The sequence below is a fragment of the Salvia splendens genome, chromosome 13, assembly GCF_004379255.2.
Source record: "Salvia splendens isolate huo1 chromosome 13, SspV2, whole genome shotgun sequence".
Taxonomy (NCBI): domain Eukaryota; kingdom Viridiplantae; phylum Streptophyta; class Magnoliopsida; order Lamiales; family Lamiaceae; genus Salvia; species Salvia splendens.
Window position 1 is genome coordinate 193,581 of NC_056044.1, and position 24,013 is coordinate 217,593.

Genomic DNA, 24,013 nt, shown 5'->3' on the forward strand with positions numbered 1-24,013 from the left:
GCCTAAATTAAAACTGGGTTTTGGGCAGATTAGTATTGCACTTTTCAACTCAAATTTGTCAATTAATGTAAAAATATATACGTGTCTGCATATTAGTTGGTAAATATTAGACCGACCCCCTAAAATTAATTTAAATCCCAACCCACTTTCTTGGGCCCAACTATTCAACCTATCCAAATTTAGGTATTGACACTAGTAAGTAGTAAAGTTACAATAAAGATGATAAAATAGGAATTACTCTAATTTATGGTCTAATCTAAACTGGAGCATTATGATAGGACTTTCACTTATTTATTCAAATCTCAGAGCATCAAGTTCAAATTTTGGCTTATGTTAATGATACAATTAGCATTATGCTCCTACTTATTTGAAAATTTAGCATCTCTTATTAGAAAATTGTCTTACAAAAATGAATTCAGGTTTCGAATCTGTTCAAGATAACACCTACGATCATATGTAGCTAGAACAATCCAAATGAAAGATCATGACAAGCATAGCTATCACATTCCATCTTAAAGGTCATACCTCACAGTCCATCTTCGATTCTGATCAATGTTGAACGTCCAATTGTTTTCACGAACTTGCATATATGGAATCTGCAACCACGACGAGATACAAGCCAAGAGTTACTAAAAAGTCACGTAACAACATGTGTCACAAACAGCTCGACTTAGTGACGTCACGTGATTCAAGAATGGCTCTAGGAGAGCGAACAAACCTTATCAATAACATTGTATCCCAACTTGATGCGTACATCCTGGTCCTTTTTTACATTGAAGATGCTCCAAACAAGCTCGGTAGCAGCAGAATAATCAATCTGTTCCGAACATAATGTTAAGGTTAGCCCAGAAGAAATATCAAGAATCATGGAAATAGCATGCTAGGCTAGTGAGAATACGACTAACCTGCTTCAATTCCTTATTGATATTAGAACGACCCTTAACATTGAAGTTAACAAATCCATCGCCAGTCAAAGAAAATGTCTTCTTCCCACGTATGTGGTAGTGCACTTTATCCCGCCTATTGTACCAAACTCCTACACCAAGGCTAGCCGATAACTACATATGTAGGGGAAGCATGTCAAACTTGATCGCCTCGCCTCATTGAAGAATCAAGACTTTTATACCTCTTAGGAAAGCAAAGTCAATACTATGCTCATGAGGAAGAAAACAACTACAATCACTCGTCTCAATTAAAGAACAATCCACTGACTTTCGTAATCCACTCCCATTATTTTTCTTACACACAATCGGAGCTATATTCTATTCCATGAACTAGTTACCTCTTCAGCTGAAGAGTTGATGAATTGAAATCAATCTAACCAATTGGAGAACACGAACAGACACATACCACGGGATGGAAGTGTCTAAGCATTCCGTTCACGAAAGTAGGAGCTCCAAGCTTCGTGTCAAGCTCCCCTTGAAGCTGCCAATATGAATACACACAATCGAACTAATAGTTTAGTACAAACAAACGAAAGCACAAGTATCTAATCAAACAGGTGAAGTAGGAGGTGACATCAAGCCACCTCTAGAAAACTCATAAATAGAGACAACCCAGACAAAACAAGAAACCAAGAATTCTTAACATAGTACATAACTACATTGTGTGATTAGGAGACGAGCAACTGAGCTGATAGTTAAAGCCATGCTTGAACAAACAGTCGAAAACCTGAATAATCTAATCAAACAAGTGAAATAGATACCAACCGCTTCCAAATCACAACGAGAAACAAGAACCCTCAACATTTCATAACAGCATTACTCAATTGCACACACATCCCTTCATTTCCACCTTATCTCTAACTAAACAAAATACTGACAAGCCCATCCAATTCCCAAATATAACACTTCACTCAAAATTCTTCAAAACGTCATTTTACACTGGAATGTGAGCTACTATTCTACTAGCAATATCCTAATCAACATTTAAAATACAAATTTCCTCTACAAGTAACACAAAGTAAAAAGACATAAGTTAGTAAGCAAACACGATTGAAAAATAGCTCATATAGCAAAAAAAAAAAAAAAAGGGAATTTCAACCTGGAAGATGGAGTTAGGGGAAATGGAGATTTTTTCCTTGGCATGAATTCGGAGAGACTTGGAATCTCCACCATACCTAAACGAAGTTTCCATTTCTGAATCAAACAATTTTTTTTGGTTGAATCTCTCTAGGGTTTGGTTGCAGCTATCAAACCACTGAAGCTGTTACTGTTAATGGATATGGCGGAAATCGCATTTCGATTTAAGCGTCGTCATATTGCAATGCCGCCAAAAATTGTTTAACAACACGACTTTAACTACAGTCAAAATAAATATTTCACTTAATACTATAAAATAAGAAGGAATTATATTTTTTGTCTTAAACATATGGAAGTTACAAAGTTGCTTACGGTTCAGAACATTCACTTTTTTAAAATTGAGTTCCAAATAGATGAAAAATATAGCCGAAGTCGTTTTTTTTACGGAACCATAAAAAAATTGACTGTCATTAGTAAATTAAGACATATTTTAACTGTATTAGCAAATTTTAATTAATATACTAATATTAAATGACAATTGGGAAATCTCGAGCAAAAAGAATTCAATGTGGATTAATTGCTCGACATTCCAACTCTAATTTTACATGGCATTCTTGACATTTTAATCGACTTGTATTATAATACTATTTCAATTCATAAAGTGAAAATAAAAGATGAAAACCAAATGCAAGAATGTCGAACAAATCCTGTTCATATATAAAGCTTAACTCAAAATAAATGAAGATAGTTATCTAAGTCACAACAAAACTTTAACCAAAAAAGAAAAGGTTCAGAGAGTGAAATATGTCTACCACCTATTATGTTATATTTCCATCCTACATTATATCTCATCGATTACTTCAAGAAGATCATCAACCTCCTGTCTCAAGAGTGCGATTTTCTGCTGAACAGCAGCCACGCGATTGTCGATGTCCCGACCACCGGATTTCTTCTCGTACGAATCAACGACCATGGAGTGTTTCAGCATCAACTTCTCTTGCAGTTCCCTCTCCTTGATTACCAATTCGTCCACCTATATATGAACAGGATGAGTAGATAAGAATGTAAGATGACAGAAAGTCGTGCCAATCGGGATCTGCTGCATGTTCGTTTGCTTATAATTCCGGGAAAGTTATACGGTTTGATGAAATATAGCAGCAGTTAAGAGATGAACCACATGAATGTGCAATGAGGAAGTAACTATTAGCTCTAAAATACCAAGAAATGTCAAATTATTCATAATTTACTGCAGTTGCTAAGTTTAGTGTGTGTATATAATCTCAAAAACAGGACTATAGATACTAAAATAAAATATAACAGTACAGTACGTTACCTTGGGCGTTATTTGAAGCGCCTGCGGAGAAGATTGCAAGAACGACAACAGGGGTTTCGACTCCTTCGTTAGCTCCTTAAGAAAAGCGTCTGCAGTTTTGCGTGCTGCTTTGCAAGCCTGGACATCACCTGTCCTTGAAAGGTCACGCAGAGAAGCTTCTAGCTTGTTGTGAATGACCAATACACGGTTCATGATATTTTGGAACTGCTGGATTGCAGTTTTGACCTGTGAAATTCAATAAATCAGCTAATAGTCTAAGGATAGGCGATCTCTATTTATATACCAACCAAAAACTGAGGAAGAGATAATATGGACATACCTCATCCCACTGAAGTTTTGCTATATAAGAAGGTGAAGACTTTGAGATTGTGAAGTCAGCATGCACATATGCTATACATGCGACAAAAAAGAGGAAAAACCCAAAAACCAGCATTAATGGCTCTCTAAGGAGAGAGAAACTGCTGAATCTGTAGTAGACCTGTCCCCACACACAGACAAAGAAGATCGTGATAATGAAAAATTCACGAAAGAATTATTCTCATTCGGTAGACACTGAATTAGAAAAAGAGAGCAAACTAAGCGCAAAACTATATGTCCCATGCATTACCTGAAAATTTTGATTATGTTCTGGGACAACGTTTGACTTTTCCAATACAATGACTGGTCTGCCGGCAATGTCCAGGTGTGAAAGCTTTGTCTGCACCTCAAGAAACAATATATAAGAACAAATGTAGATTTACTGCTTGAAAAAAGTAGGGATTCAAATGTAAATTGGTCACACCTCTCGAGTCTCTTTGATAGAAAATGGAGCCACAACAGAAATATCGTTTGATCCCTCTGGCAAAACAACCTGAAATTGTAGAATTATACAATAATTCTCAACCCATAAGAAAGAAAATCAAAAGATACATAAAACCAATTACGACATAATCCTTCCAACCAATATACTAGTCATCTCTCACTTCATCCATCCCTCTCCAAACAAAAAAAATAGGATATTTGGGCAAATAAGTTACAGGAGACATACGTAAAATCAGCAAAAACTCAAAGTCTTTCTAAGCTAATTTTATCTTGAAACACATGAGAAAGCTCAGCAAAGTAAAATCAGCTCTTTATAGTAGTCTGGCAACTAGTGAAATCAAAATCATGACAAACAGAAAACGTGATACTTATGTCAACAAACTTATTTATATGTTAATTTCATAATCATACTTCTTGGATAAACATAAAGTAAGATCCACAATAGTAATCTAAGATTCATAGAATACCTTCACAAAGAGATTTTCAATGACAATATCATTCATTGGGCAACCAAACGTGATGTCTAGGAAACGTTTTCCCCCTGACTTGAACAAGAAATCTTGAAGTGGCAACCCATATCCAATTGTGAAAGCAGTTCTCCAGCCACCAAACATTGGGTACCGAGGCTCGATTTCAAGAAGTGTCTGCACATCACTAGAATGGTTATCACAACAGGAAATCAAACCAGAGCATTTCAGAGGGAATCGAGACCCACCTTTGTTGAATCACTATATACATTAGAAGTAGATATGTTCCCAATCTCATCCCTGTAGCAAATAGAATGAGCTCTTGCTGGTAGTCTAGCGACAAGACTGCTTAGTGCTGATGCCCCTCTAACATGGGGTCGTGCTTGATAGTCCAGCCTTCAAAAAACGACAGGAAAGAAAAATATACTTAATGTCCCAAAATGATGGCAATCTTTAAACATGATGGGTCAGTTTTGAAAAGAGATTCTCCTGATAGAGGGCATTACTATACCTTGAGAACTCCCCCTTAAGCTCAGCACCAGCATGAACGAGATTATAGTTTTCGGTGACTTGCACATTTCCCCAATGGGAAACCTCTATCTCACGTACCAACTCTTGAGCAACAGAAAATGGTTTATTGCTCACAAAGTGAACTAAAATTGTTGGGAGGGAGAAAGGAGGAATATTCTCATAAGGACCGTATTTTATTTCTGAACCAGAAAACTTGGTATTCTCCAATCTTGTATAAGACTCAACTTTTGGCTCGGGCAATTTTACGGTAAGTGACTGGATCTTGACTGCATAAGGAGACAGATAATGTGCACTATCTTGGAAGGCAACCAGCTGAGCATCAGCCTGAGTAATCTTCTCAGGGAATGGCGTCAGTAGATGAGTGAATGCAGCTTTAACCTCCAAAGTCAAGCTTCCTCCTTTACCCAGTTCCTCAGGCAACGAGACAGCATACCATGTCAACGAAGAAGGCATCCCTTCAGGATGCGAAACATCATGAGGCAGTCTCTCAGAAGAAGTTTTAGTTTTTCCTTTTCCTTCAGTAATTGTCACCGACAGGAAAGCCAAGTTTTTTGCTTGAGTTTCAGAGTAGGGCAACAAAACCTTTGATACTGCTTCGGCGCCATTATTCTCTACCTGCTCCAAGATAATACCAACATTAAGTACCACAACAATGCAAAAAAATCAACATTAAAATAGAATTACAAAAAACATCAATGAAAAAAGGAACCTTGAGTGATGTAGTGAACCGAACTATCTGTGATGATAAATCAATCTGCACCAAAATCATCAATATTTAGTAACCCGGCAACAATAAGTTTCAGATATTCAAACTAACCAAGATCACACTGAGCTCCACAAAAAACAAAAGCATGATCGTCCTAAATCTTTATCCCCCCGCCAAATTCAACATTATTCTCTCAAATTCAGCTCACATTACAGGGATTTCAATTCATACTCATATCCAAGTAATGTTACTGCATTTCTCCATTTAATAACTCCCTTCAATTCTCATTAACCACGCCAAAACTCATAAAGACAAAAAAGGACAGTAACTAAAACCCTAGCCAAGAAAGCATTATCAAACCGAGCTCATCCAATTACACAATACCACAACGAGCTTCATAAACCCTAGCTATCCCACAAACACAAAAAAAATAAAAAGAGTCTTCCAAAATGAACACCAACACCAGAATCTATAAAAACACAGTGAATCTGCTAAATGAAAAAAAGAGCAACGAATGTTACCTGGCGATCCAATTTGGAAATCACGAGATCGGAGCAGACAATGGAGAAAAGCGTAAAAAATCCTAAAACGAAGAGTAGAGCGAGATCGGAACGGAGTCGCTTCATTTCTGCAGTTTCTCTCTCTAAAAAGGTGTCGCCGGGATTATCACTGCAGTTGGAGTGGAACTGAATCCGGAAAATGTAGCTAGCTGGAAACGAAACTGATTCAGACAGACGGTGAATCGCGCTTGACTTTTAGTCAACGTGAAATCAGCTGATCTCGCAATTTTAGTAACACGTTTTCTCATTAACAATAATCTTATTTTTCTTTTATTTTGAAAAAGAAGATTGTGTATATTTACAAATAAATCTAATTGCGAATAGCTACTTTAAACTTTAAACTCAATTACATTGTATAAATTCAACTACCGAATCAAGTTTGGCTCAAAATATGTTTGTACAGAAATGTATTGATCAGTTCTTAGATCGAGCTTGACAATACTGGTGCAGAATTGGGGCTGCCGGAGCTAAGAACGGCCACCGGAATTGCACCTATACAGATAGAACTAGGCGACGGAGAAGATAGATTGAGGGAAGAAGGGCTTTGCATTAATGAGTGAATGAATGAATACAAAATGAAGTTGAATTCAACTTATATAGCTGAATTCGTAACTATCAATGGTTAACAACTGTAACAAACTATAACTAACTCTAACTTCTCTCGTTTCAACTCTCAACATAACTGCACACGTCAGCACTTATTTAGTAGACTTATTTCATGCACCAAACGTCCCCCCCTCAAGTAACCTTGCCCTCAAAGTTGAAAATGAGGAAATCGCTCTTTGATGTCGTGAAGGAATTCCCACGTAGCGTCCTCGGGGAAGAAATTGGACCAATGAATCAACACTTGCGTAGCTGGTTGGCTGCCCCTCTTAACCAAACGACGATCCAATATTTGTACCGGTTCCATAAAGGTTGAGTTACCAATGGAAGGGAGAGTGTCGTGCAGTTGAGATAGCGGGCCAACCTTCTTCTTTAATTGAGAAACATGGAAGACCGGGTGAATTTTTGCATCAGATGGAAGAGCTAGTTTGTAGGCGACCTCACCAAACTTATCAACGATTTTGAAGGGACCAAAGAAGCGAGGACTTAGTTTGTGGAACTGCCTGTCGCGTAGAGTGTTCTAGCGATAAGGTTGTAACTTTAAGTAGACCCAATCGCCAATAGCAAAGAGGCGGTCTGAACGGTGCCGATCATGTTGCTGCTTCATGCGACATTGAGCACGACCCAAATGAAACTTAAGTACATCTAGCATAGCCTCCCGAGCTAACATACTTTCATTAACGTCATGAACAGCAGAATCACCACGAAAATAGGGAATGTGAAGTGGGGGAGGGTACCCATACAGAGCCTCAAAAGGAATGGTCTCAATAGCAGAATGAAAGGAAGTGTTGTACCAGAATTCGGCGAGGCTGAGCCATTTACTCCAATTAGTAGGTTGATCCTCACACATGCACCTGAGATAAGTCTCCAAACAACGATTTACCACCTCGGTTTGGCCATCAGATTGAGGGTAGTAGGCCGTAGACAAGTGAAGTTCAACGCCTTGTAGCTTGAAGAAATCTGCCCAAAATTGGATAAGAAAGACATTTTCTCTATCACTGATGAGTATAGTGGGAAGGCCATGGAGCTTAAAAACATTGTCAAGAAAAACTTGAGCAACAGATAAGGCGGAATAAGGATGTGTGAGGCTCATGAAATGGGCATATTTAGTCAGCCTATCGACCACCACAAGGATAGCCGATTTTCCATGTGATAGGGGAAAGCCTTCAATGAAATCCAAGCTGACTTGAGACCAAGCAGCCTCGGGAATAGGTAATGGCTGGAGTAATCCAGGAGAAGCACAATTATCATACTTAAACCGCTGACAAATATCACATTCTCGAATGAAGTTTCTGATATGCTTTTCCATGTTTGGCCAGTAGAAGAGAGAAGAGAGTCTCTTGTAGGTAGCTAGCACTCCAGAATGGCCACCAGAACTCGAATTATGGAACAATTGTATGATTTTTAAACGTAGGGCAACATCATTTCCAACCACAAGTTTGCCCTTCCTTCGCAACTGACCCCCTAACCAAGAAAATTTAGAAGCAGATGCAGGGTTCTGCTGGAGCCCAGCTATCACCAGTTTCAAGGAGGAATCTGATTCCCAAGTAGCTTGAATTAAGGGATAAAGATCATTAGAGACAGTAGTGATAGCCATACAAAAGATCTATGAGGAATGCACCCTAGAAAGTGCATCAGCCACCACATTCTCCACTCCCTTCCTATATGTAATCTCAAAGTCAAAAGCCATCAATTTGGATAACTAGTTGAGTTGGCCAGGTGTTGTGAGCTTATGTTTCATCAGATGGCTCAATGTTTTATGATCCGTTCTCACCTCAAAAGGCTTACTGCTTAAGTAGTGATCCAGTAAGTGACAGCAAACACTATAGCCAATAATTCCTTATCATAAACAGAGAGGTTCTTATTTTTAGGGGACAAGGCTTTGCTGATAAAAGCAATAGGGTGCCCATCTTGCATCAACACAGCACCAATTCCATAGGCTGGATGCATCTGTTTCAACAACAAATGGCAGTGAGAAATCTGGTAAAGCTAGGACAGGAGGGGAGATCATAGCTTGTTTAAGCTCCAAGAAAGCCTTATCAGCCTCAGCATCCCAATGGAAGGCATCTTTTCTGAGAAGATCAGTGAGTAGTTTACAAATAATACCATAATATCGTATGAACTTTTTGTAATAACCAGTGAGGCCAAGGAAGCCTCTCAATTTGGATACATCAGATGGAGTACGCCAAGTCTGCATTGCTAAAATTTTCTTCGGGTCAGTAGCAACACCTTTCTCAGAAATAATATGACCGAGGTACTCAATTTGGGGTCTAGCAAATTCACACTTGCTAGCTTTAGCAAACAAGGAGTGCTACTGTAATTGTTGAAAGACCAATTTGAGGTGATCAAGGTGAGCATCCAGATCCTATCTATACACTAGGATGTCATAAAAAAAACTAACACAAACTTCCTCAAGAAGGGTCGAAATATATCATTCATTAAGCATTGGAATGTGGCCGGTGCATTGGTAAGGCCAAAGGGCATCACGGCAAACTCATAGTGGCCATCATGTGTTCGAAATGCCGTTTTTGGAATATCTTGCACCTCCATACGGATTTGATGGTAGCCAGCCCGCAAATCAATTTTAGAAAAAACAATGGCTCCTTTAAGTTCTTCCAATAGTTCATCAATGAGAGGAATGGGGTACTTATCTTTAATAGTAATCTTATTAAACCTCCTATAATCCACACACATCCGCCATGTTCCATCCTTCTTCTTACCTAGAACCACTGGGGAAGAAAAAGGGCTAGAACTAGGCTGGATAAAGCCTTGTTTCAAGAGCTCAGAAACTTGCTTTTCAATTATAGTTTTATGCAAAGCTGAGTGCCTATAAGGTCTAGAGTTGACAGGAGTAGCATAAGGAAGAAGAGGGATTTTGTGATTATGAGAGCGCATTGGGGGTAAGGCAGTTGGTTCAGCAAACATAGAGCTCTGTCCATCCAGAAACGACTGAATATGGTAAGGAATAGGGGAATCCTTCTCAGTGTGTTCCTGCCCCATAGTGAGAAGATCAGAGTGGCCTTCAGTATTCATCTGAATACAGCAGAGTTGAATTCCCTCGTGATGAGCAAGGAGTTTATTCATTTCCTTCTCGGATACAGCATGATCTACCTGTTCAGTGGAACCCCCTCTCAGTAAATGCCTCTTCCCATTCAAGGTGAAATCCATGGTTAGATTCTTAAAATTCCAACGGATATCACCTAAAGTTTCCAGCCATTGAATTCCAAGAACCATATCACAACTTCCAAGAGGTAGAAGAAGCACATCAGTTGAAAATGTAGTGCCTCTTAGGGACCATTTCAATCCTTTACACATAGACTTGCACTCCAATCTGTTCCCATCCGCCACATCAACAAACACTGGAGTAACACTAGTGAGTACAAGACCCAATTTCCTTGCAACTTGCAGATCAAGGAAATTGTGAGTGCTACCCGAATCAATGAGAATGTGAAGTGCTTTCTTGCCCATTCGGCCAGTAACTCTCATAGTACGAAAGCTCCTTGAAGAAGAGCCATTAATAGCATGAATGGATATCAAAGGGTTCTCATCCTCAACACTGTCCTCACTAGTCTGATCAGAGTTCAATTCTACATTGAGTAATCCATCATCAATTTCTAACAAGTAAAGCTGCTTCCTAGCACAGCGATGGCCTCACTCAAATTTTTCATCACAACCATAGCAAATGCCCCTAGCTCTTTTATCAGCCATCTCTTCCTCGGCCAGCAAGCGTCTAGACTTAAATGCAGGGGTGATAGGGGTAGAAAGTAAAGGAGCAGTTGTGTGTGAGGTTCTAGTGTCCTGAGGTATAAAACGTCTAGCATTCGGAGGTAAGTTATCCTTCACGGGAACAGACATATCCTGAAGTCTAGCTAGAGCATACGCATGAACTAATGTTTGAGGCATAAACATGCGCACAACCTTTTGAATAGACGGTTTCAAACCATTAATAAAATGGCTAATTGCATACGATTCAGAGAGAGAAACACGTCCTAACAACAATTCAAAACGATCATGATAATCAGCGAAGGAACCTGATTGTTTGAGTGCAAGGAGTTCGGTCATCGGATCTCCCAATAATTGATCACCAAAACGAGCTTCGAGCGCTTGTAGAAACAACGGCCATGGGGTGGACATTGATTGATCCTGATATTTCGACCAGTTTTGAAACCATTGAAGAGCACGTCCTTCGAAATTGATTACAACCAGTCTGACTTTCGACTCCTCCGGTGTTAGATCCACCGTGAAGAAGTGATCGCAACGAAGGATCCATCCGGCTAAATCTTCACCAAAGAAAATAAGGAAACCGACTTTCGATTGACGAGTGGCGAAGTATTGTTGACGTGGTTGGGGACCACCAGCGTACTGCCCAGCCGGAGCACCGCCGCCAAATTGCCCATGGAAATTGCCGTTAGCAGGCGGAGCAAAACGATTGAGGATCTCGTTCTGTTGAAGCTGAAGAGCGAGGAGGCCTTCGCGAAGCTCCTTCATAGCTAGATCTCGAGATCCATCGGAAGTGTCTCGGAGTTTGTCGCGCTTCTCGTGTTTCCGATCAGATTCGGCGACACAGTTGGATAGATCAGCCATGGCGGCCGCGAGCATCTCCTCTAAGCGACGTGAGTCGCCAGAGCGAGTCTCAACCATCACAGGAGCTGGATCGGAGAAGCTTATACCACTTGGTGCAGAATTGGGGCTGCCGGAGCTAAGAACGGCCACCGAAATTGCACCTATACAGATAGAACTAGGCGAGAGAGAAGATAGATTGAGGGAAGAAGAGCTTCGCATTAATGAGTGAATGAATGAATACTAAATGAAGTTGAATTCAGCTTATATAGCTGAATTCGTAACTATCAACGGTTAACAACTGTAACTAACTCTAACTAACTCTAACTTCTCTCGTTTCAACTCTCAACATAACTGCACACGTCAGCACTTATTTAGTAGACCTATTTCATGCACCAAATACTCACTTAGCTCGAGAACATGTATGTACAGACACAACACAGACAGAGAAAATGATGAAATCAATGAACAAGTCACTATCTAACATTAGTGAAAATGTAACAGACAAGAAATAGCAACTGGAAAACCCTAAACTAACATTGAACAATCAAGTAACAAGGAAAACAATACAAGTGAGGTAAAAAGATACTACAAGTCATCAACTTGAAGATCAATCTCAAATGATCTTGTTTCTTATCTCTTCCAGTTTCTTCATGATCTCCCCAGGAGTTCTATCGAGCTCGTCTGCAATTTTCCGTTGCATATCCATAGGCAGAGTTGGGAACTGTTCGCACAAATCTCCATCAATCACATCCTGCAGTCACATAGGAGAGGATTTAGCAAGCACAAAAGACTAACTCAACAAAAGTGTTGCAGATACAAGCCCATGGAGTAAAATCAAAATATAGTAAGGAATGGAGTCTATCGAGGAAAACTGATAAATGTAACACAGCAGCACACTCTATAACCCAACTATGAGATTGAGATAGGCAAGGAAAGGAAGGTAGTGTTGAAAAAGTATAAATTTGTAGGCAGCATTGATAATGAATAAGATCAGGCATGATAGCAACAAATTACTAGAGCAATCTATTATGAGCAGGCAATACAACGAGTTATGACACAAACAACTTAGATTAATCATGAAACAGAGGATGAATCTTGCAACTCACCTTCACCGGGAAGTAGGAAGATCGATAGGCCATGTGGTCCCTGCCACACAAAGGTGGGTACTCCTGTCGCAGGTGCATCTCCAAATGAGAGAAGAAATCAACGTCATCACGTGATGTAAACGGGAGGAATGCCCCTAAACTCCCCATTGTCGTCCCGTAAATGAGGCACTCCCCACCTCCTGGAATCAAAGATGCCTTCTGCAAGCAAGTGACCACATCACCAACGTGGAATTGTACTATTTCCTCCACTTTGTTTGGTGCCCCGTTCAGCTTCCCCTGCTCCCATTTTATCTTACCACCAGTTGGATCTTCTTCGATCTCATCTGAGACATCTTGTGGCAACCGCACAAAGTAAACATTTCCAAATTTGTCTGCCCCGGCCATGGTGTCAAAATCTACATGTTGTGCAGCAGTAAGCCATCTGGGAACTGTGTCGTCAGCGAATATGTACAGCTGGTTTTCATCACGTCTATACTTGCAGTAGTGGAATGACTGCAAAACAAACAGTTACAGTATTTAGAAGAAATTGCAAGAAACTGCACCGAAATCTTAGAATAGAATAGAAGAATTTGCACCCATCAGAAGAATTTGCACCCATCATATCAACTGATCAAAATAGCAACCAAACACACCAATTAATATATAGATGTTCAGAGAGCATACCTCTTGCATATCACCAACATAGATCCGATCACGGTATGTCTGGATAGATGTAATTGAATTAGGGAACAACTTATTCTCACACTTCCTTAGTAATCTTCTTTTCCCCAAATCATATAATCTAAGCACAGGTCCTATTCCAGCCAGCAATCTTCCTTGAAATTGGGCCAAAGCAAGAGGGACACCTTCCACTTGTGTTTTATGCAGAAGTTCAAGAACCTTCCCATCTTCCTTGAACCTATATATATGAATATATCCAGCCTCAAAGGATCTTTTGGGCCAGAACTGCAGGCCTTTTGCTGTTCCGACAGCCAAAAGAGTTCCATACTCCTTGTCATGAAAATTGACAGTGCACATACTAAATGCTGCTTCATTATCCTGAAGCTCAAGTAAACAGGTCGTCTGTGTCGTCTTCGGGTCTAAAACTCTGATACAAGAAACCCACCTTCCAGACTCTGCCTTGGGATAACCATATTGTTCATCCGTAAGTGGATTATTGTTCTCTTCATCGTCACCATTCTCCATCTGCTTTGCATTTCCATTCTCTCCCATCCCAGCAGCCTCGATTCTCGAATGATTCCTTTTTTGCAGCTTCACGTTCTTCTGCAGTGAATGCTCCCTGATCACTCTCGATCATAAGCAAAAGCTTTCGCTTGGGATGAACAACAAACTTCCTCGGTGTATACCTCAGTGGTATAGCAGTTTCATTAAATGATTCTCCTAGTCTCTCTATGGTGAAAACCCTCAAGGCATCCCCAGCGACAGCTACAACACCTTCTGCACACTGGTCCGAGGAGAACGAGGCAGCATATTCAAGTGTCTCATACGACAGAGGCGTAAGAAGGAAGTGACCTTGGTGTATGTAGCCAAGCCAAGGTCTACTTGACAAGCAAAGCATAGCTTGTCGCCCTCTCACAACAATAGAAAAGAGCTTAGGTGCTCTGAGACCTAAGAATCGAGAGCGAGCATCTGAGAGCGTGCCAGTCACCATATCCACAACTGTCCTGTATAAAACTCCATTTTGCAAACCAGCATTGAGAAAGAGGTTAGCGGGGTGGTCTGCTCCATCCTCACCTCCGAATGAAGCCTGAACTTCAAGAAAAAGTAGAGACTCTGGAGGTGATGAAACACTTTGGAGACTCAAAATGTCCATTGTGTCATCGGGGTCTAAAGACAAGATGCGGATTGTATTGTCATAAGATCCAACAGCCAGAAAGCGAGATCTCTGTCGTCCTTCTGGGACTGGGGCAATATCTAAACAGGCAATATCTCCAGACATTTCATGTTTTGCAAGCTCCATCAGCTGCCCTGTCATATCAACTTCGAAATATATTAGCTCCCCTCCACTCAGAGCAATGACAACCTGATTTCTATTAGACCCAACCTTAACAATTGTTCTCTTTCCTGGAGTCCTCCATTCATTGATACGCCCATCTTCTCTGATATGCCTGATACCACCTGGGTGGACTTGCATCAAGGAGTCATCCCCAATCAAAGAAACAGCAAGAGAAGGCGTAGTGTCAAGAAATCCACTATCACTAACTTCTTCAACAGTCTCACCAATGGAAAGTACAAGAGTGGCATTTGCAAAAGAGACAACGATATAGGCATCAAATTCATCATTCACGTTCTTTTTGACGGTCCATACAGCACTTGGGACACCAGGTAATTGTGAAACTGCCATTTCACTAATAGCCAAACCTGGTCTCAGTATCCGCAGAGAAGAACGAGGTCCACGTCCACAAAGTGAAAATATTTGAGGGGTTTCTTCCTCGAATAGATTGGAAACTTTCATATCCATAATAGGCATCAAGCTCTCAATTTGATCGATCCAAAACAGATTCTTCAGCTTTCTAGGCTGGAAGAACACCGGCTGGAAACCTTCGTCTGTTTCCATCAGTGTAGCAGATGAAGCCTCCACATCAGGATCAACACCAATATCCTTAAACTGATACAAGGCATGGTTTCCAAACTCTGATGCAGCAAACAGAAACCCAGATTTCAAGACACACAAGGAAGATGTGACTGGAATAGTATCAAAATACTTGATCTTCAACTCTTTTACTCTATCATTGGCATGGTCCAGTGTCACTTTGAATATATCCCCATATTCAGTTTGCAAGAGGAAGAAAAACATAGATTTCTGCTTATGCATAGCAGCCGAGACAATCAGGACACCACGCTCTGCAGGCAAGTCCTCACGTCTCGGAATAACTGCCCTAACATCTGGGTGCCCCTGATTCTTATATATAATAAAATTTTCTGCACAGACAAGCACACCACTCGGCCCATCCCCGCCACCGGGAACAGTTACAAGCATATTAGCACCATTATCAACCTGTTCTGACCATTTCCTCGACACGTGATTTAGCCCCAAATCCAATTCATAGAAGGTTAAATGCTTCTGCGCCTCGCTAGCAGCCTGGCCAGTGGGATCCTGGTCCGCCTCAGAGTAATCCAACTCTATAGCCGCAAAGATTGGATTGTCGAACCCACAATCCACCCCACAAATCGAGTAAACTATAGTATGGCTCTTTTGCGCTTCCAACGGCGACGAAATTGTCAACCTAGCTGCAGTATCCCTATTCAAAACATAAACAAGCTTCTGCTTCTCGCAGGCACCAATCATTATAGCTCTACCCTTAGGATCAATTGCCAAGTACTGGCCAGGAACTATCCTACGGCATCCTGATTTCCCAAAGGTTTCCTGGTGAACTTTATCGAGCGTGTTCTTCTGTTTATTATACTCAAGTATTACAATGCGCCCCGAATCGGAGCCAACCACTAGGTAATCCTTTTGAGCACCAGTGAGGCGAAATTGAGCTAATGAGCGAATAACACCGAAGATTTCAACAGAGAGAAGAGACTGGAGCTTACCGTTGTCGTCGGGGCGCAGAAGCTCCAGGACTTTGCCACGCGCCACCGCGATTTCCTGCGATTTTCCGCCGGAGAAGCTTCCATTTATGGCGCAGAGGATACCGGTTGATTGCTGAAGGGTTAGACTGTAGATGTACATAGTGATTAGCGGAGAAGAAGAGTGTCAGATTTGAGTGTTGAGAGAGGGGTTTAGAGAAACGAGGAAGTGAAGGGGGAGGGAAATGGGAGAGTGTTTTATTTTATGTTTAATACTACAACTGTAAGTATATGAATGAATCCAAATGCAATGAAATAATAATAGTAATTTATTTGTGTTCATATCGATATCCAACCATTACCTATTTAGTATTTACCTCTTCAACCATAAATAAATAATTGTTGATCTCAAATTATGTTGTCCCCAAATTAATTGTAGTACTATACTAATTATTTTATGGATGTCTTGTCTTATTATCTCATAGTGTCAAACCATGTTGGGGTCTTGTTATGTTATGTCGTAAATGAATCAATTCACTCATTGGCTATGAATAAAGAGGGTCATTGGAGTCTGGTCTTGCTCATCTTATTGCGTACATGAATCAAATTACTCGCGGAGATACATGAGAATATACATGTAACTTTTGATTGAAGTCTTGTCTTGTTCATCTTCTAGCGCAAACGAATCAAATTGCTCATGAACGAAACTTTTGATCGGAGTCTTGTCATTTGTCTTCGGGTGGTAGTACTTCCAGAAGCTCGATATTTAGCTCGAATTCAGCTCCCGGCTGCAAGGTCAAACACGGGATGAGCCCGAGGAAGCTAGCAACAAAACCAAGACGCTAACGTGACATCATCTATGCTATGAATCAATTTATTATTTAACTCAAACCCTTAAAACCAAAGTTCATCGAGCAACACAAGTTGACCTAAAACAATGATCTATAAGGGGTGGAAGTGTTACCGGAATTTCATTCATTCCCTTCGGCCCATAGCCCGCCTCCGGTGGCACAATCACAGTCCGCTACATTCCACAAAGCAATAACGCGATCAAACAAGAAATCAAAAGAAAAAACAAGAAAAAAAAAAAAGGCACAAAAATACCTTCCCTCCAACTCTCATACCCTCAGTAACCACATACATAGCTTTTGGAGGTTTTGGTGCAGCCTGTGCAGAGAACAAACCATTGGGATTGTCTACAAACTCACGCTTTCGCTCTTTTCCCGGCACTGCTCCAACTTGGAACGTGTAAGGCTACTTAAAACGCACAAAGAACACGAGCATCAGCTAATCAACACAACAAGAGGCGAGTAAGAGTTAAGAATGTGAATCACCTGAGCAATGCTTCTATTCCCGGCCAAGAGTTTGGATTCCCGGCTTGACACAGCTGTAATCCCGCGATACAAACAGTCAAAATGCACCTGTTTGGACACCAAAAGGGGAATGAAGGTTTCGTGCAAGGACATGGTAGTGTTCGTTAACGAACCTGCACAGTCGACCCCTTTTCAGCAAGCGGACCCTTCCCTTCAACGAGATCGTAGTACTTAAGCCCATCAGCTGCTCTACAACTGAACTATTAGTTCAATTCAATCTATTTTCTCACATTTCACATCATTAGACAATGCATATTGATTGATTACATCTAAACACAAAATCATATAACCCCACATAGCAGCTAACGCTATGCAATCTCAACATTATAATCAAGAAAAGAAATAAATAGTAAATGAAGCAAAAAAATCAAATCTTGAATCAGAAAATGCAGCATAAGGCACTCAAAAGAATATCACAAATTCATATCTTAATGCATTTTTACTGAATTTTCATTCTCACACTAAATAAGCAATCTTCACCTCATCAAAACCCCAAATCTTATTTTTTTCACAATTATCACAAACAAATCAAGTAGATGCAGATAAATTGGAGAGAGAGAGAGAAACTGACGGGTAGAGAGATAGTCTTCAAGTGGGATGGTCTTCCGAGTGCGTCTCTCTCTAGCTAACAATGTTTGAGGATGAGCGATAATGCAGAATGGCAGAACAGAGATGAGAAGCGCAGACCTTCTGGAAATGGGCAATGGCGGAACAGCAGCATTTAGGTCTGCGTGCAATTAATTGGGATTTTGGGGAATAAATCTTTGGAGAAATACCAAGTAAGCAAAGATGATAATCGTGATGTGGTTTTCTTGTGTTTGTTTTCTACTCTCGAATGAAAGTGAATAGTAAATGAGAAACAAAAAGAATGTGTGGTCAACTTAGACATAAACAAGCTTCTGGTGAACTGGAACTATCCAAAGGTGAACTTTATTCTTCTCTTTATTATACTCAAATAGGCGAAATTGAGGTAATGAGCGAAGATTTGAACAGAGAGGATAGACTGGAGCTTACGCGATTTTCCGGCGGAGAAGCTTCCGTTTATGGCGCAGAGGATTCCGGTGGATTGTTGAAGGGTTAGACTGTAGATGTACATGGTGATTAACGAAGAAGAAGAAGAGTGAGCGGCTGTGATTAGAGTCGCTGTTTCTGTTTTGGATTTAATTTATCTCTTTATTTTAGTACACTTTATATTCTTACCTCTCTATATCTCGTCTTTGGATTTCCATTTGAGAAGTCCTTTCATTTAGAGCATGGCAGTGCCGGACGTCCGCCATTAGGCGTGGGAGGGACGGATGCGGATGTCCGTTGCGGACATCGTAGATCCACAGCTTTTCGACGACGTCCGTCGTGACATCTGCCATTGCGGGTCCTAATTTTTTATTTTTTTTATTTTAAAAACTCTATATATACATCTCGTTGAACTTCATTTCATTCGCACCACTTGTTTTAACGAGTTTCTCTCTCGTTATTATTTGGTGGATGGGATATATCCTATGTGGCCCGTCTTTGTGAAGACGATCAGATGTCCAACAGAAGAAAAGAAGATCTATTTTGCGGGTCGTCAGGTGGCAGCGCACAAGGATGTGGAGCGGGCATTTGGTGTGCTCCAGGCTCGATGGGCGACAGTGAAGGGTCCATCACGACTGTGGTATATTGACAGCATCGTTGATATCATGTACGCATGTATTATCATGCACAACATGATTGTCGAAGATGAAGGTCCAGCACTGACTGATTGGGCCAATGATGATGTTGATGCTGCCGGTCCAAGCCACGGCGTGGCCACCGCCAATGTACGTATGGGGATACCCCATGAAGAGGCCGATCGAGTCCGTGCATTTGCCGATATGCGCCAACGACAAGCCCATATTCGACTCCAGAACGATATAATTGAAGTGCTATGGACGCGGATGGGTTGTCATTGATATTTAGAATGTAATTTGTTGAGACATTTTTGTTGAAATGTACTTTTTTTATTTTTTTATTTAATGAAATTATTATTGCACTTTCTCCGTCCGTATTCGTGTCGAAATTTTAATTCTGTAAATTGTTTAATTCCGTAAATTGTTTAATTTGATGAATTTGTGAATTTTTATTATTGTGGATGTTCGTCGGGATGTCCTTGGGGATGTCTGTCATTGTGCAGTGAGATGTCCTCATGACGTGGCAAGAGGTGTTTTTAGGAAGTCCGTCGGGACATCCGGCCCAGTGCGGATGCTCTTACCTTTGTATCTCTTCAATTTTCAATATCAACGCTGGGAATTTTGGTGATTGCTTTTTCACCATCAAATGGTTGAATAATGAAAATGAAGGAGGGTGGGTTTTGTGTGTGTAATTTCTCTTCCGTTTAACTCACACAATTAAATGCCAGCTAAAATTTGTTGTATGGGTGTAGCAAAGAGAGCATATGCACTTGTTAAATTGTTTGCGACTCTTGAATCTTGAGATACTCCTATTTTATTTGAATTTTTGAATAATTGATTTGGGTTTTTGGCATGATTATCAATTAGAATAAGATTTGGATTTTGTTATATTTCATTGGCTCATGTTTTAGAGTTTGATGCTTTGATCCAAATATGGATAACAGAAAGACAAGTTGTACCTCATTCTCTGAATGTTGTACACGCGATTTATATGTGAGTAGTACAATATACAAGTACGTAAATATGTAGATATAATTTTGAAACTGTTTTCGTTTTACAAAAAGATCATCAACTATCGATTTCGATAATATCATTGTAAGACTCGAACGCAAATATCATGAATTATCACTTATCAAGACTTTAATGCCAAAAAAAAATGAAAGAATGCAAGTATGCAACTGATTACATCACAAACAAAATGAAAGTGTGATTTCCCAAAACATACATACAAACAGGCATGTTTTTTGTTTCTTCTCTAACACCTGCACAAAATGAAGTAAAACAGCTACTACAGTTACAAGCCTGTTCTTCTAAGCTTCTTGTGCTATGATTTCTACCTCCTCAAGGCCCCGATAGCAAGTCTATGTCGGTCATCTGTTCTTTAGGTGAGTTCTCGGACATCTCAATGCTCGACTGAGCAACAGCAATGGCTGCCGCACCTGCAGCCAGGTCGGCGCCTGACTGCTGTGGAGAGTGCTCCGGTGATGAGTCGCACTCTCCTAGCTTCCTCGTGCGGATGGGTGGGACGTGGTCGTGGTCGTGCTTCTTCTTAACCTTGTTGTGCCAGCTCATCAGCGCCTTGGAAGTTTGCTCATCAAAGATGGACTTCTTCATGTGTGATCCCATCTACAAGTTGAGATTTTGGACTTTTTAAACTTCAAATTCTAAGCATTCTTGATAGTTTTTCTTGGTGTTTTGTTACCTGTGTAACGAGGGCGTAGAGAGGGAGTGTAATGTAGCTGCAGACGATCTGCACGCCTACCCTGAGGCGGACGACAATTTGAGCTTCGTTTATCAGAAAAAGGAGCTCGTTCAAGACCGGTGCAGAACACAAGACTTACCCTATGCAAACTCTGATCACAGCAAGGAGGAAGTATCTGTGGAAACATGAATGCAGCCCAAATTCATACTGCACCACACAACACCTTGTTTTAGGCCTTGCCCATCATTTCATGAGAGAGGGAGAGGGAGAGGGAGAGGGAGAGGAGGAGAGAGATACCGTTATCCAAATGAAGTACGTGATCTCGAATGCATTCTACAAGAAACAGAAACAGTGTCAAGAAAACGCAAGTCAAAAAACGAGGAAGAGGGCTGGAAACCTGAAAGAGAGTGAGATGGATCAAGTGAAGGACTAATGTAGGCTTGCTGAACCAGAAATGCCTATCCGAGACTTGCACAAGTGGGATGCCCTGCACCACCGCGTGCTTTTCTTGGATCTCGATTGCCATCTGTGTTATGATCGACTGCAGCTTCGTGCCAACTGCTAAGATTACCTTAATCAACCAACTAGTCAGCTTCTGTTACATCTCATCAAAATTTTAATATTTCAAAGGCATCTATCTCCTTACCAGTAGGGGGAAAATCGACAGGATGAACATAACCTGCCCTCCTGCAAAAAAGGTAGACCAACGTGTTACCAAAAATAACAGTGAGTTTGAGCTAGAACAGGAATGCACCCTTGACGTTCAACAGCAGATACACGCATGATATCATCCACAGATACGGCCTGAAAGAGGCAACACGCCGTTTACTTATGTACTTTATGTATGAAATGGATCATAAGTGGTATTAAGAGGAAAAAGGACCATACGGAATTCCCACAATTACTTTGAAGTCGTCTTCCAACGACCTCTTGATGTATTTCTGAAAGTCAAACTTCGTCCCAGGAGACAGATGGACCTATACAGATGGATATGCAGAGTTTGTTCATTCATGCTAAAAAATGTTTCATAGCTCATCAAATACTCACTGATACAAATCCATGGCGTAGAGTGGAGTAGTCGGGCTTCTGGACCGAATACAGTATGTGTCGAAAAAAACACACCTAAAAACAAGCTTCCACACTCATCAACGGAGCTGATGAAAAAAAAAAAACTAAAATTTTCATCCTTACAATGTAAAATATGATGGGATTTTGCATCAATGGGTTCGAATGGCTTCTGACAAAGGATGTTTCATGTGTAAGCCTGAATCTTGCAGCATCAGCTTAAAACAACAAGGAAAACATAATTCAAACAATGTGCTTATGCACTAGTTTCATCATTTTTCTTTCTCTCCTTCCTTTTGTCATAAATAAGAACAGATATACCAGAAGTTCCATCAGTTTCCTCTGCAATCTGTCTCTCCCATTCCTTCCACCCTCGAATCTACACCAAAAGAGATGAGCGAGACATCCTTAAAGTTCGACACAAACAAGACTAATCCACAACCGCAGAATCATAGGCATGAGAGTGAGATTCGTGCAGATTTTATTAGGCGTACCTTGAGCCTCCCTAGCATCATAGTTATAGCGCTGTAGAAGACGTGAAACACGGCCAAGAAGAAGATGAATATGTGGAGTTGATGAAGTGCACTTACAGAGATCAGAGGCACAAATCCCTACCAAACTCAATACACACAAAATTATTTTTGATTATTTTGATCAATTAATCTTTCACATATATATGAGAAAGGAGATGGCATTGTTACATCATGACAGCCTTTGGGTGTGTCGGAACCTCCTCCCAACATCCTTCGTTCGAACGAGAGGAGCCTCCTCCGATGGGCCGCTTCCTGACTTGGAGCCTTCGCATCCGAACCACCACCACCACCACCCTCCTCATGATGATCATCCTTGAACTCACATGGCAGCATTGTCCTTGAGATTTTCTCGGGGATGCAGACTTGCGTGATGTAAGTTTGCCCAAACGTGAGGAGTAGGGATATGAATCCGAGCACCATAAGCTCTGCAGATTGCACATGAAAAATGGAAGATGATCAACTCAGAGAAAAAGAGAGAGAAAGAAAGAGAGAGGTCTTGCCTCCTTTGATTTTCTCAAGAGCTTCAACCAATGCCATTCTCCTCCTCTTTTCAAAAGCCTACAAATACAAAGACAATTAGGGTAAACAAACATTTCAATAGAAGAGTCTAATGTGGAAGAAAATGGATCAATAATTCATCAAAAATCAAGAATCATTATATCTGCAGAAGCCTAAAATAGCTCTCACCATCTGACGAACCAACAAAGAAACATTTAATCATGATAAAACACACACACGCACACAAACATACATCTATTCCAAAAAATATGATCTTGGCTTTTCTCAAAGCCAAAAACAAGACCTCAATTAAGAAAAAAAATTGTTGCTAATAGTTATATCTACATAAGTCTTAAATAGTTTTTATCATCATCTAAACCAAAATGGAAGCATTTAATCATAATAAAAAAATAAATTTTCCCAAAAGATTATGATAATGGCTCTTCTCAAAGCCAAACATTACAAAACTTCAAGAAAACAAAACAAAAGAAAAATCAAGAGGAAGAATTTAGTTTCAGAAATACATGTGATGTTTTATGAATGGTCTTCTCCAATATGATCAAAATCACAATGATCACTAGAGTGACGAGCGCCACCGCCCATGTGGGGGTGGTGTCGAGCTCCCTCCCTCCTCCGCCTCCGCCCATAGTCAATAATCAACAAGAAAAGGAAAGGAAAAAAGAGTCAAATTTGTTGATTTCTCATGTCTTTTTTCAAAGTACGAATGAAGAAAATTCAATGTGAAAGAATCATTTTTTGGTAGGCTTTTTTCCAATAATAGTAAGATGAAAGAGAGTTTTTGAAGGAAGAGTAAGGCCGGTTCAAGGAAGTTGCAACAGAACTGAACCGGGATGAGTTATATATTGGGGCATGGAGTTGAGGTTTAATTACAAGAATGCCATTGTGAGAAACTCGTTGGTAGGGATTTTGTTACTTAGCTGATGGTGGAAAAGTGACTTATAAACGAAAGAAAATAGTTTGGGAATTAATAG

General features: G+C 40.4%; 5 protein-coding genes and 1 pseudogene across 6 annotated transcripts; all 6 read right to left on the minus strand.

Annotated features, from left to right (window-relative positions):
- Nucleotides 1-363: 363 nt before the first annotated feature.
- Nucleotides 364-2,259, minus strand: LOC121760457 (outer envelope pore protein 21, chloroplastic-like). The gene is made up of 5 exons (XM_042156117.1): nt 2,044-2,259; nt 1,351-1,425; nt 906-1,058; nt 719-817; nt 364-596 (listed from the first exon to the last, which is right to left on the minus strand). The coding sequence occupies exons 1-5, from the start codon at nt 2,134-2,136 to the stop codon at nt 513-515; spliced, it is 504 nt and encodes a 167-aa protein (XP_042012051.1). The 5' UTR covers nt 2,137-2,259; the 3' UTR covers nt 364-512.
- A 456-nt stretch (nt 2,260-2,715) lies between these two features.
- Nucleotides 2,716-6,601, minus strand: LOC121762148 (dolichyl-diphosphooligosaccharide--protein glycosyltransferase subunit 1A-like). Its single transcript, XM_042157946.1, has 10 exons — nt 6,381-6,601; nt 5,863-5,907; nt 5,134-5,768; nt 4,871-5,018; nt 4,623-4,799; nt 4,136-4,204; nt 3,962-4,051; nt 3,674-3,832; nt 3,355-3,579; nt 2,716-3,054 (listed from the first exon to the last, which is right to left on the minus strand). Exons 1-10 carry the CDS (start codon nt 6,483-6,485, stop codon nt 2,863-2,865), a joined length of 1,845 nt encoding a protein of 614 aa, XP_042013880.1. The 5' UTR covers nt 6,486-6,601; the 3' UTR covers nt 2,716-2,862.
- Nucleotides 6,602-8,813: 2,212 nt separating this feature from the next.
- Nucleotides 8,814-11,804, minus strand: LOC121762165. The gene is made up of 4 exons (XM_042157961.1): nt 10,697-11,804; nt 9,424-10,609; nt 9,019-9,094; nt 8,814-8,972 (listed from the first exon to the last, which is right to left on the minus strand). Exons 1-4 carry the CDS (start codon nt 11,802-11,804, stop codon nt 8,814-8,816), a joined length of 2,529 nt encoding a protein of 842 aa, XP_042013895.1.
- Nucleotides 11,805-12,038: 234 nt separating this feature from the next.
- LOC121762704 lies at nt 12,039-16,458 on the minus strand (annotated as a pseudogene).
- A 271-nt stretch (nt 16,459-16,729) lies between these two features.
- LOC121760070 (peptidyl-prolyl cis-trans isomerase FKBP18, chloroplastic-like) lies at nt 16,730-18,760 on the minus strand. 2 transcript variants are annotated; one of them, XM_042155672.1, is made up of 7 exons: nt 18,592-18,757; nt 18,149-18,304; nt 17,691-17,761; nt 17,539-17,625; nt 17,309-17,458; nt 17,169-17,228; nt 16,730-16,992 (listed from the first exon to the last, which is right to left on the minus strand). In XM_042155672.1, the coding sequence occupies exons 1-7, from the start codon at nt 18,671-18,673 to the stop codon at nt 16,930-16,932; spliced, it is 669 nt and encodes a 222-aa protein (XP_042011606.1). In that variant the 5' UTR covers nt 18,674-18,757; the 3' UTR covers nt 16,730-16,929. The 2 variants fall into 2 exon arrangements, with proteins under 2 accessions (XP_042011606.1, XP_042011607.1); XM_042155673.1 differs by lacking the exon at nt 17,691-17,761 and having other exon boundaries at nt 17,539-17,690; nt 18,592-18,760.
- A 1,716-nt stretch (nt 18,761-20,476) lies between these two features.
- Nucleotides 20,477-23,668, minus strand: LOC121761244 (MLO-like protein 9). The gene is made up of 15 exons (XM_042156875.1): nt 23,546-23,668; nt 23,024-23,081; nt 22,692-22,948; nt 22,485-22,601; nt 22,312-22,369; nt 22,117-22,208; nt 21,973-22,047; nt 21,814-21,902; nt 21,680-21,729; nt 21,572-21,612; nt 21,323-21,496; nt 21,223-21,258; nt 21,065-21,132; nt 20,926-20,986; nt 20,477-20,849 (listed from the first exon to the last, which is right to left on the minus strand). Exons 1-15 carry the CDS (start codon nt 23,666-23,668, stop codon nt 20,565-20,567), a joined length of 1,584 nt encoding a protein of 527 aa, XP_042012809.1. The 3' UTR covers nt 20,477-20,564.
- Between the last annotated feature and the right edge of the window lie 345 nt (nt 23,669-24,013).

What these genes read in the sequence shown, in the direction of transcription:
- LOC121762165 (XM_042157961.1), bottom strand. Translation starts at nt 11,804, where the DNA reads ATGCGAAGCTCTTCTTCCCTCAATCTATCTTCTCTCTCGCCTAGTTCT. An exon ending in AGCTAGGGGCATTTGCTATG is followed by an intron (nt 10,610 to 10,696) that starts GTTGTGATGAAA and finishes TACTCAATGTAG; the next exon opens with AATTGAACTCTGATCAGACT. An exon ending in CCCTTCTTGAGGAAGTTTGT is followed by an intron (nt 9,095 to 9,423) that starts GTTAGTTTTTTT and finishes TGATCTTCTCAG; the next exon opens with AAAAGATGCCTTCCATTGGG.
- LOC121762148 (XM_042157946.1), bottom strand. Translation starts at nt 6,485, where the DNA reads ATGAAGCGACTCCGTTCCGATCTCGCTCTACTCTTCGTTTTAGGATTT. An exon ending in TTTCCAAATTGGATCGCCAG is followed by an intron (nt 5,908 to 6,380) that starts GTAACATTCGTT and finishes ATTTTGGTGCAG; the next exon opens with ATTGATTTATCATCACAGAT. An exon ending in CTATCAAAGAGACTCGAGAG is followed by an intron (nt 4,052 to 4,135) that starts GTGTGACCAATT and finishes CTTGAGGTGCAG; the next exon opens with ACAAAGCTTTCACACCTGGA.
- LOC121761244 (XM_042156875.1), bottom strand. Translation starts at nt 23,668, where the DNA reads ATGGGCGGAGGCGGAGGAGGGAGGGAGCTCGACACCACCCCCACATGG. An exon ending in TGTCGATTTTCCCCCTACTG is followed by an intron (nt 21,497 to 21,571) that starts GTAAGGAGATAG and finishes TGGTTGATTAAG; the next exon opens with GTAATCTTAGCAGTTGGCAC. An exon ending in TCTACGCCCTCGTTACACAG is followed by an intron (nt 20,850 to 20,925) that starts GTAACAAAACAC and finishes CTCAACTTGTAG; the next exon opens with ATGGGATCACACATGAAGAA.
- LOC121760070 (XM_042155672.1), bottom strand. Translation starts at nt 18,673, where the DNA reads ATGTACATCTACAGTCTAACCCTTCAACAATCCACCGGAATCCTCTGC. An exon ending in TGAAGACTATCTCTCTACCC is followed by an intron (nt 17,762 to 18,148) that starts GTCAGTTTCTCT and finishes GTTGTAGAGCAG; the next exon opens with CTGATGGGCTTAAGTACTAC. An exon ending in AGGGAATGAATGAAATTCCG is followed by an intron (nt 16,993 to 17,168) that starts GTAACACTTCCA and finishes TTGACCTTGCAG; the next exon opens with CCGGGAGCTGAATTCGAGCT.
- LOC121760457 (XM_042156117.1), bottom strand. Translation starts at nt 2,136, where the DNA reads ATGGAAACTTCGTTTAGGTATGGTGGAGATTCCAAGTCTCTCCGAATT. An exon ending in CCCCTAACTCCATCTTCCAG is followed by an intron (nt 1,426 to 2,043) that starts GTTGAAATTCCC and finishes TCATATTGGCAG; the next exon opens with CTTCAAGGGGAGCTTGACAC. An exon ending in TCAATAAGGAATTGAAGCAG is followed by an intron (nt 818 to 905) that starts GTTAGTCGTATT and finishes TGTTCGGAACAG; the next exon opens with ATTGATTATTCTGCTGCTAC.